The sequence below is a fragment of the Budorcas taxicolor genome, chromosome 11 (assembly GCF_023091745.1).
Source record: "Budorcas taxicolor isolate Tak-1 chromosome 11, Takin1.1, whole genome shotgun sequence".
Taxonomy (NCBI): domain Eukaryota; kingdom Metazoa; phylum Chordata; class Mammalia; order Artiodactyla; family Bovidae; genus Budorcas; species Budorcas taxicolor.
The window spans coordinates 89015873-89027859 of record NC_068920.1 but is presented as its reverse complement, the minus strand read 5'-3'; the positions used below and the strand labels follow the sequence as shown (position 1 = coordinate 89027859).

General features: G+C 41.2%; 1 protein-coding gene across 1 annotated transcript in view; it reads left to right on the top strand.

Annotated features, from left to right (window-relative positions):
• Positions 1-3707: 3707 nt before the first annotated feature.
• STPG4 (sperm-tail PG-rich repeat containing 4) overlaps positions 3708-11987 on the top strand; it is a 35037-nt gene continuing 26757 nt past the window's right edge. The window contains 3 exon segments of the mRNA XM_052648238.1: positions 3708-3740; positions 6429-6488; positions 7579-7836. Of these exon segments, the coding sequence (XP_052504198.1) occupies positions 3708-3740; positions 6429-6488; positions 7579-7836 (351 nt within the window).

Sequence of the window (11987 nt, the reverse complement as noted above, 5' to 3'; positions counted from 1 at the left end):
AACTGTTGCTCTGAATCTGAGTCATTTAATTAATTTGATGTTGAACAATTTTGACAGTCAAATTGGGGGTGTAATTTCTTCTACTTGGTATAATTTAGATATTTAATTTATTTATTTTTACTATTTAAGATTGTATTTAGTTTTTAGATTGTGACACTTCCTTCAAAAGGTTTAACTGAAAGATTAAAAACTCTGGTGTGAGTGTACTTAGCATGGGGACTGACATAAGGTAGGTATCCAGTGTTGCCTACTTTTGTAATTTTCAGCTTTGGCTTTGTTTATCCATATTGACTTAAGCCATGTAATGATTTTTTTTAATATTTGGGCTTTAAAACCCCAAAATCCAAATTGGGGCAGGGGGTAGTTGTTTCACCTGTTTTCTAATTTTTTGCTCATAGTGTTTTTTAATTCTACTACATAAAACAAAGAATTTTCTGTTGTGCCTAACTATCTTCAACATGTTTTACAAATCCGATATCTTCGGTAGTGGCATGACAGTAACTAAACTTTGTTTTATTTAGAAGTTTTCCTTGCTTCTAGACTATTGCTTTCTTTGTACAAAAGGTGGCTATCAAGGTTTCTGTTTTTCTAATTAGTTTTAAATCTGTAGCAAACCAGAGCCAGGATGAAAACACTGAAGTATGTTCCTTGATTGTTAAAGCCACAAGGCATTTAATTTCCTTGAGGGCAGTTTGTTTGACAGGTTACTGTGCATTGTTGACTAGTTTAATACCAATGTTACCTTGCCAGAAAACGGAAAACTGGATGGTCGTGAAGGAAAAGAGACATGATTTAAATAGGACAAGGGAAGTTACAGGAATTGATCATCCTAATAGGGTATTATTACATATTAGGCAGGTGATTAAGTAGGAAGACCTTCATTAGATACAAGTTTCATGTGCTATTGAGGCACAGTAATCTCCAGAGTATTAAACATGGGCTTTGGAGTTTTATTGAAGCAGTAGTCAGATCACTGTTCTGTATAACCTTGAGGTCAGTACTACCTGAGCCTCCGTTACCTTACATGTAAAATGGGTGTAATTTACCCAGGTGGTTTCTAACTTGGCTTTTGTAATAATCTTAGGTAAAGCACTTAGCATAGCTTCAGACATGACTGAGCGCACACACAGCACTTAGCACAGTTCTTAGTATTTGCATTGTATTATATGCTGTTAATCAGTTACAATCCTTAAAAAATGAGGGAATTAGGCAAAGTTAATATTGGTGCTTTTCTAGTTCCAGTAGTTTGAAGTAAGGTGGTAAGGTGGAAGGGGAAAACATGTTTTTTGGTTACTTGGGCGCATCACACTGCTAATTTTATATTCTTGTAGTCTTAACAAAAGTCACACAGTTAAGCATTACATAATCTTAAATCAGAACTATAAAAAACCTTATCTTTTAAGTCTTAACCATATTACGTGGTTTATATTAGAAGCATCATAGTAATTGTTAATTTTTTCTCAATACAATCTGTAGCATGTTTGCTTTCAGATAAGTTAACCAAAACTATCACTGTGCAGTTAAAAATGATTCTACAATATGAAGTATTTTATCTAGAATTTTTATTAAAAATCTGATGCATAGCATAGGCACCGTTGATCTCTACGTAGTGTAATCTTGTATTCACAAAGAGAACGGCCTCCTCCCTTTAAAACTGCTGTTATGGTAACCTGAAAATCAAACAGTATACTGTACAAGACAGTGTTTTCTTAAGGGGACATTTTGTTTATTCTACATACTTAGTCTGTTTTATTGGCAAAGTCCTTGAAATCATTGACCCATGCTGTTTCTATTTTTGCAATACCCAAAACTATTTTCTCATCTAGGTGTTCCCTTATATTTCATACCTTCTATGGGTTTCTGGACTTCTCTGTACCTTTCATTGTATTCAGTCTCTAGGGTACCAGTCCCTAGTCTGCTGAGCCAGTTTTACAGGCTCAGCCGAAATAAGAAAGTAAAATGAGGCACAGTAATGAACTGGCTTAATCACTTTTGGTGAAAGTTCTGTATTTTACTTGTCTCTTGGTCTTACAACTTCAGCTTTTTATTTCAAACCTGGTGCCTGGCTCCTCCTGCCCTTGGGCTGTTTTTAAGGCTTTGTTAAATGAATTTATTGAATAGCCCCAGTATTTTAGGAGTTTAATGGTGTCCTCTCTTGCAACCCAGAAAAGTCACCCACACGATTACCTGTGAGTACTTGTTAGAGAATCTCAGTCTGTATTTTAACAACATTGCCAGATACTTCATGTGCACATTTGAAAAGTGCTGCTATAGTCCATTTTCTGGTTTTAACATAAAAAAACTTACTGTGTTGAAAGGGCTTGGATATGTTTCCAATTAGGGGAGACATGGTTTGTCACAGTGAGTCTTCAATAAAGAAGGCACAGGGTGCTTCAAGAGACTTAGAGGAGCTGACCCTTGAGGGCTGCCAGACCATGAAGAAGGGAATAGCACTTCAGGCAGAAGGGTCAGCGTTTGGGGAGACACGGTGGGCGGCATGTTTGGGATTTGTAAGTGTACCTCAGATCAGGAGGTTCTAATGGGAAGATGAGACTAGATTGTAAATTTTGCTTTTGTTCTAAAGGCAATAATTATTGAATGCATTGTGCTAAGACTGTTCAAGCTTTCAGTGAAGTTAATCATGATTATCCCATGTGGGTTCCAATATATTTCACCTCTTTATAGACAATAAATCAGCAAATACAAATCCTGGTAAGGGAGAAGAGGGATTCAAAAAGGATGGAGAAGGAATCGATGCAGTGATGAACTGAAGTCAAGCTTGCTAAGAGCTTGAGGAATCCCCATTGGTTTTGGCAACTGAATAACTGGCTAGTTTATTTACTAAGTGCAGTTTTTAACTTAAAGGTGTATGATGTCAGAGTAACGGTTTCAGGGAAGTATGGGGCAGGTGAGGAAAGAGATGAATCTACACTACTCTTGAAAGTTTGTGACAGGAGCCAGAAACTCCATGGTATAGTGGACCATTGCGGGCACTGGAGTCAGGCCTGGATTTGAACTTGGTTCTGCCACTGTGTGTGATGCAGAGTCTGCTGTGCTAAACTGTCCAAGGAAGCCTGTTTCCCCCCTGCATAAAATGGGATTGATACCTAATTCACAGGGTTATATTGAGGATTAAATACATGTGAAGTATTTGAAACACAGCAGGTAATCGAACTATTAAGGTTGAGGGGACATTTGGTTTTAAAGATGGAAATATGTATAGGTTGAGGAGCTACAGCCAAGATAGGCTGACAATGAAAAGGGTCTATACAGAGGGTAAAGGGTGGTCCGTGGTTTCACAGAATTGTATCCAGAGCTCACTGCACTTCTCAAAGCAGTGACACCCAGAAATTTCCTTCTGGAGGAGTTTAGAAACAATCTTAGAAAGCGGATGCTAAGGTTGATTTTCCCTTAAGCATGCTATCTCCTAGCATGGAGGTGATTTGGGAAAGGGCAGATGGAGATCATGGGATGCTCTAGCTCCTTTACAAGCCTCCTTGGCGCAGGCTCTTGGTGACTCCTGAGCCCTCGAGATTTTCTTACCATGCACGTGCGTGACGGTCTCGTCCCAGGGCGTGCCTGCCTCGCTTCCCCCACCAGCAGAGCCAAACCTACTGGCGGGTCTCCTGCGCATGCTCGAGAGCCGGCGGCCCGAGGCGCCTCCTGGCAACCGAACGGCAGCCTCGGCCTAGAGTGAAGAGGCAGCAATGGATCAATCTATCGCCATCACCTCCACCGCAGTAAGGAAGACCTGAGGCATGGGGCTTCTGCCTTGGCCTCGGTACCGCCTGCCTTCCCTGCCTTCAATTCTCAAAACACTGTTCCCCTTGCTGGGCTCCGCCAAAAACACCAGCTGTCTCTGATCCTGGGTCCTGGTGCCCCTCCGCTTCCTACCTCCCTGCCTACGCCTGCAGTCCTTTCTTCCTGATCATTGAGTGCCCTTCATTTGCTTTTCTGCTGCCTAGCTCTCACTTATCTTTCCCCTTCGTCCTTTGTTTCCTGTCCTGTTTCCCACCTGCCACCCTCGTCTTAACCTACTGCTAACTTGCGCTGGACAACTGCTTTTACAGGGTTATTAGATTCCTTCGTCTCCCTCCCTCCCCCACCATCTGCCAAGAGAGTGGGTTTTTCCTTCCTTGGGCAATTGGACATGTTTTTGCCTTGCTTCCTACTGTAGTATTTATAAAACATAACTGTCTTGTTTAGTTTTTAAATAAATTTGGGCAAGGGATGTTTAGCTAACTTGTGTAAAGTAATTCACCCCTAAAGTGAATATGAAGTGGGAGATAGGGGAAGTTGAGGTCACCTGTCTTGGGCTAAACAAAACAGCAGCTGCCAGGTACCTTCCTTCAGATGTGTCATGTTTACTTCTCCCTTCTTCACGCTTCGTTTCCCTTGCCCTAGATAGTGGTGCAAGGAGGTCCAACCAGTCCATCCTAAGGGAGATCAGTCCTAGTTGTTCACTGGAAGGACTGATGCTGAAGTTGAAACTCCAGTACTTTGGCCACCTCATGCGAAGAGTTGACTCATTGGAAAAGACTCTGATGCTGGGAGGGATTGGGGGGCAAGAGGAAAAGGGGACGACAGAGGATGAGATGGCTGGATGGCATCACCGACTCAACGGACATGAATTTGAGTGAACTCCGGGGGTTGGTGATGGACAGGGAGGCCTGGCGTGCTGCGATTCACTGGGTCGCAAAGAGTCGGACACGACTGAGCAGCTGAACTGAACTGAACTGAGGTAGTGGTGGAGGCCTGTCTTAACTTGCCTGAAAACGTTCAATTTCTGTGACTATAAATGTGCAACAGAGAAGATTCAACATAAATCTAATACAGGGAATGTATAGGAAGAAATTCAGACTTAGCAGTGCATATGAAGCAATGCTTTTTCAGAGAAATGCCTATATTTCATAGTAAAACTGAAGCCCAGAGTTCCTTTTACATGGATATATGTTAGGAAGAATGAATTATATCAGTTTACTGATTAGATTATTATTTTTAATGCCTTGTTGCTTGAGATGACCTGTATTTCATAGCAATAAAAAAGCATTCTAAATGAAAGTGAAACTCAGTATTTTAACGATTTTCCCTAGTGGAAATAACAAAAGGAAAAAACTAAGCAACTGCGTTCTGTTGTCTTCACTGTTGACAGTGAAGCACCAAAATAATTTTCTTCTTAACTTGGCAGATAAGGTATTAAAAATAAAAGCCACCACTTACTGAGTCCTGGTTGTGGGTACAGGTCTTCATGATGCCTTATTTTTGTGCCAGCTCTGGTGCCTTTTGTCCTCCTAAGAGGAAGCTGAGGTTCATGAGGGTTAACTTGCCTAGTGTACCTAGATAGTCGCTGAGCTGGAGTTCAAACCCAAGTCATAGCATATGGAAATCTAGAAAATGGCACTTTCAACATTTGCAATATGGCCAGGAATTTGAGCCCCAATATTACATTAATTGGATGTCTATACATTTTTACCTTGAGCTCCCTGAGCCATAAATCATAATAACAATTAAACAATTTTGGGTTTACATAACTCTTTGCTTCCCGCTGCTGCTGCTAAGTTGCTTCAGTCATGTCTGACTGTGACCCCATAGACGGCAGTCCACCAGGCTCCTCTGTCCATGGGATTTTCCAGGCAAGAGTACTGGAGTGGGGTGCCATTGCCTTCTCCGCTTTGCTTCCTGCTGCTAAGTCACGTCAGTCGTGTCCGACTCTGTGCAACCCCACAGACGGCAGCCTACTAGGCTCCTCTGTCTCTGGGATTCTCCAGGCAAGAACACTGGAGTGGGTTGCCACTTCCTTCTTCAATGCATGAAAGTGAAAATCGAAAGTGAAGTCGCTCAGTTGTGCCCAACTCTTAGCGACCCCATGGACTGCAGCCTACCAGGCTCCTCCGTCCATGGGATTTTCCAGGCAAGAGAACTGGAGTGGGATGCCATTGCCTTCTCCGCTTTGCTTCCTAAGAGCACCAAATTTTGTCACCTAATTATTCTTATGACATCTTGGTGAGATGGGGACGGTTCAGTTCAGTTCAGTTCAGTTGCTCAGTCGTGTTCGACTCTGCGACCTCATGGACTGCAGCATGCCAGGCTTCCCTGTCCATCACCAACTCCTGAAGCTTCCTCAAACTCCATCAAGTGTGTGATGCCATTGAGTCAGTGATGCCATCTAACCATCTTGTCCTGTGATGGGGATGTTTATTACTCTAATTCACCCAAAGGAAATTTAGATGCTTAAAAAGCACTTAAGATCTTAAAATAGCAATTTAAGGAAATATTATAGGCAAAATTGATTATGGAGCTCTTGTTTTCATTCAGGGTGACCAGTTTCATACAGTACCAGTTTCTTCAAGTACATGTTTTATAAGTGATATTTAACTTCTAGTGATCACTTCTCAAATGAATAAGTACATTTTTATGTTTACTAATAGAAACCAACCCAGAAGTCATCATCTTTTGAAAGAGAAGGATGGTGGAGAACAGCATTAACGGTATGTGTATTTTCATCCTTTCCTATTTGAATCAGTATTTGAGTCTGACCTTTTAAATCACTAATATTTAATTTTAAGGAAACAATGGTTGTTCAAATCTACCTGGGCTTGTTTTATATTGATAATTTTAGTATCAGCACATGACTGAGAAACTAAAGTTTGAATGCAGTAAACCTTGGAAGTAAAACAACTATAGGAGTCTAGGTGTTTTACACTACAGGTTATCTTGATAAAGCCAACTAAGCTTAGGCATTCTGGAAAGGTGTTTGACTTCAGTTTTTATCTTACTTCTTCAAAAAGTAAGAGCCCATGATAGCTTGTGTTAACATGGTCAATGTGTGAAAGCAAGATGGTGATATAGGAAAGAAAGATGACCAGAAGGATCCTTCTCTCAAGATACATTATTTCTGTGTGGCAGAAATGTTTTCTATTCACACCTTTCCATAACAGAGGGGCCCTAGGGACCAAAGCCTCTTTGGAATGGAACTAATTTTAATGGTATAACTGAGTCGAGTGCTCAGTGGGAAGATGGTCACAAAAGCAGCAGTGACTAAACTGTCGGGCCTGGCCATTCAGCCATACTGTGGTTGTGATTTGAAAGTCCCAAACCTCTTATTGGACTAATTAGACCATATGTTCTGCCAGTTCATCCTCAATCTCGTGTTATTATCCCATAGCTTCCCACTTGGTTAGAAAGAAACACGTGGTATCTATCCACTAAGCTGAAGTAGGATAACTTCTATTTAGTCAGGAAACTTATCCAGAGGGTTCTCATGAGAGACCTGACATTGATAGTCAAATAGAATCTCAAATTTAAGTATCTTTGAGGCTACTTTTTAAAAAGTTAAAGCTTTATCTATGGCCATAACCCATTTGCTATAGTTAAGCAATTGTCGCAGAAAGGAAGTCATCATGATTGTCTTGAAATGTTGTTCTGTGGGGAGTGTTTGCTTGATGGAATTTTATTAAAACATTTCTCTAAGTAAAACAAAGAGAAATGCTACTTAGGAGTGACCTTTGAAAGAATGATGCTTTAGGAGATGTTACCAATTTACATACTAACTTGAAAAATGATATCAATTCTCCACAGAACACTCCTAATCCTGGCACTTACCACTTGAAAACTTTTATTGAAGAATCCCTGTTAAATCCAGTGATAGCAACCTACAATTTTAAAAATGAAGGAAGGAAAAAACCACCTCTTTTGCAAAGAAATGATCCGGTGCTAAATGACCTTCCCCAGTACATGCCTCCTGACTTCTTGGACTTGTTAAAGAAGCAAGTGGCCACTTACTCATTTAAGGACAAACCACGGTCAAGTCCCAGCATGCTGGTTTACAGAGATCAGGTAAAGTGCTAGTAGCAGTTGGCTTTGTGTGGGAAAGCTATCAAGAGGCCCAGAGGAAAATATTCTCTATACTTAGTATCTTCCCCAGGAGAAATTGAAAATCTATAGGATGCCTTATTTCTTCCAGAAATCAAACAAAGCGTGCTTCACTTGCAAATATGTCCAGCAAGATGTTTCCCTTCTCAGCCTAACGTGGACATGGGAATTTTTTTTTTCCTTGCTAGGCACTCTTGGTAGGATTCCCCTGACTTGGGGTCTTATCTATGATGGGGCCATGCTTCTGGTCTCTTCAAGCAGTTGATATGGTGTGTCCTCTTTTTCTTAAAGAGAAAACTGCCTTTCAGTGACTTGTCCTCATATTAGAGTGTGAATATGACTATACACCATAGGAAAGCTTTTGCAAGAATTTCTTGCAGAAATGAGCATTGTGATATCAGTAGAGTCAGGTTGTACTCTAAGCTCTACCAGTTCATGCATCACATTAAGGATACTGAGCATGGCTGCTTATAGCCCTGGGCTAGGTTCTGTAAAGGGAAGATGTTTCTGACATAGAAATATTTAAGTAACAATACAAGAGCAAATAGATCAAGTGCTGAGATAAATGGTGTTGCAGGAAAGGCCTAGAGAGAGCTCAGTGAAGGTGGGATTGAAAGGCTAGAATGCTCCCTGGATTGAGTAGGACTGAAGTTGGACCTTGGATAATATATAACATTCCTGTGGCTCTTAATAATTTACTGTGAGCTTCCACGTATATTCTGTTAGTAGTTCTTCCCAGGCATTCTGAAATAGGCAAGATGGATGTCACCCCCATTTTACAGATGAGAAAACTGAGGTGAATAGGGATGAAGTAACTGGTTCCAAGGTGCATAGCTTATAAAGAAGGCAGTGCTTTTTTATGGTTGACCCAATTTTATTTTGTTATTATTTTTTATTAAAGTATCGTTAGATAGCATCACCCACTCAAGGAAATGGATTTGAGCAAACTCCAGGAGACAGTGAAGGACAAGGAAGCCTGGCGTGCTTCAGTCCATGGGGTTGCAAAGTCTCAGACATGACTTAGTGACTGAACAACATAGTTGGCTTACAGTGTTGTGTTAGTTTCAGGTGGACAGCAGAGTGATTCAGTTATACATATATATATCAGTTCAGTTCAGTTCAGTCTACCTCGTGCCTCTGGCCTTGAATGAGGGGCAGGGTTTCAGTGGGTGGAACCCAAAGGAGGCATTTCACAAGAAGGGTGGAGTTGAGACATGGACTTTGTCATTTGGGACTTTGGGCCATAATATCTTCTATTTATAAAGGAGCTAATAATATGTATGAGTCTTTACAACCTTATCAGGATAGTATGATCATAATCTGAGACGATGCATTGCCACGTGGAGGTTGAATTGAATGGAAGGGGTTGTGGTTATTAGAATGGACAAGAAATCTTCAGCAAAATGAACCCATGTTGTGTCCAAGCAATGAACCTTTCCTAAGGCTTTGCAAATTATGGCTTTGAAACAGGACAGAATGATGAATGTGCACAGGGTAAATCTTGTCCTGTTCGGTTCAGTGGATGAATACAAGCACTGAATTATACATAGACTTTTATGGCTTGGTATCAGGTAACTAGGCGATATGTGAAATTGTCTTGGCCACATCCTATGCAAAAATCATTCTTCCTCAGCCTCCTCCACCATTTACTTCCCTTCTGCTTCCTCTCTTCTGACTTTTTTAGGTTTCTGAAGGTAGACACAGGCCCACTGCTGAGAGAAGAAAAAATAGATGGTTGGTATTAGGCAAAATTTAATGCTTTAGAAGACCAAAAGAATTTGGCTTATCCAGAGGGATGGATAAAATGTTCTAAAAATACTTTCCTTATTTCCTTTTTTTCTTTCTCCTCTCTCTTCCACCTCCCAGAAAGGCTTGAGCTCCAGAAACTAGAAGAATCAAATGTTTTCCTAATTTTCTATTTCAAAGGTATATGATAACATATTCACAAGAGGAGAGATATTCAGATGTAACTCTGTTTACTCACCAATAAAATTCATAATTCTGATTTTTTAATGGCAGAACTCAGTAAAACAGTCATTTGAATTCAAGGTGGTAGATACAGTATACATTATTGTTATTTACTAAGATCAGCATTCTCGGGCTTCATAATTCTTAATAGAATAGTCCCGTTATACCTCATTAATTCTGTTCTTTATTTGTAAGAAAGTTTTTACTATTTTTAACACCTTTATTCTGAAGCATATGATTCAACTAGAGAATCTGTATCGAAGAATCATCTGTGTGTTTATATTTATATTTTCACGTGTGTGTGTCTGTGCACAGTGGTTGTTCAGTCACTCAGTCGTGTCTGACTCTTTGCGACCCCATGGACTGTAGCCCGCCAGGCTCCTCTGTCCATGGGATTTCCCAGCAAGAATACTGGAGTGGGGTGCCATTTCCTTCTCCAAGGAATCTTCCCAACCCAGAAATCGAACGCACGTCTCCTGCATTGCAGGCAGTCTTCTGCACTGCAAGTGGGTTCTTTACTGCTGAGTCACTAGGGAAGCCCCATGTCTGTGTATATACTCATCTATATCTGGCTCTTTCCAAAGAGTATTTGATATGCACCTAAAATTTTTACAATCATTTTTTTTCTCATCAGAGAAATAGTATATTTTTATTTTAGCATGTATATTCAAATATTCAAAAGTGGGACCATGTCTCTACAGTATGTGGTTTTATGACCTGATTTTCCCCAGTGTTGCTAACCCCTGGGTTACTTCCTCGACCTTATAGCTCCTTTGCTCCCTGCCACTCTTTCCACTACTCCTGTCATAATTTCAGTACATTCAGAGATGATGATGATTTTCCAACAATCTGGCTTCTCAGTGTTTTGAACTCTTCACTTCAGCCACTCCCTCCTTAGATTTTTTTTTGACCCCAATCATTTCAGCCATCCTTAATTTCAGTTGCATGCGTTGCGCTATGATCACTGTCCCCAGATCTTCTGCCTTCCTCACTCTGGCATCCCAGCCTCCACAATTTTTCTGTTCCCCCCAGTCTACAATCCACTGGTCCTGCTGTTACTGGAAAAATGGTTTTGCCTCTTGGTAGATGTTGAACCAAAAGATACAACCAAGCCAAAGAGCAGAGAAGGAAGAATTATTGCTGCTGCTCTCAAGGCCTCGAATCACTGTCATGCCTTGGGTGTCCCCACCATCCACAGGCTCTGGACGAGCTTGTGCAAGTGTGTGCATGTGTGTGCAGCATGTGTCTGTCCAAGACCCTATCTGCTTACACAACCACCTTTCATTGCCTCTCACCTTGCTGATATTTTCCTTCCTTTCAAAGCTTAAGTTCCATAGTTACTCATTAGAGTTACTCCCTGCACACAGCCTCGATTCCTTGACCTCTTGATGGCTCATCTTGTTTGGCAAAGTCACAACCCTGGTCAGATCTCTCTGTGCACTTGGACCCTGCATTTGTATAGCTGAATGACTAGTCCCATTTTCAATTCTTTACCACCCATGGGTACAGAATTGCTGTCGTTCAGTCCCTAATCTGTTTACTCTCCCATTCTCCTGAGGTAGGTTTCTCTCACATCTTTCTTCTTTCCAAATCCTAAACACCTCCTCCTCAATCCTCATTCTTTTTTTCTCTTCTCAGCCTTTTGGCTTGTTCAGCCCCTCCTTCCTGCCTTCTTCCATTTGGAGGCCCAGGCATGCATACCTCTTCCCCATCTGCTCTCCCTCCCTGCTGATCTGATTTAGTCTCAAGGCTTTGAACACCAGCTGTTTGTTTGTGATTTCCGAATGTTTATCTCCTGCCCAGACTTCTCTGTTGAACTCCAGGCTTGTATATCCAGTTGTTGTTTTGACTTCTCTGTTTTATGTCAAATTCAGGGTTTCTCACCCTTGGCTCTGTTGACTTTTTGGACAGGATAATTCTTTGTGGTAGGGGGAAGTCCTATGCTTTGTAGGATGTGTAACAGCATTTCAGGATAATTAGATGCCAGTTAGCAGCCCCCCGCTCCCAGTTGTTCTTCGCTAGTGGCTTAGACAGTAAAGAATCTGCCCTACAATGCAGGAGACCTAGGTTCAATCCCTGGGTTGGGAAGATCCCCTGGAGGAGGGAATGGCAACCCACTCCAGTGTTCTTGCCTGGAGAATCCTCGT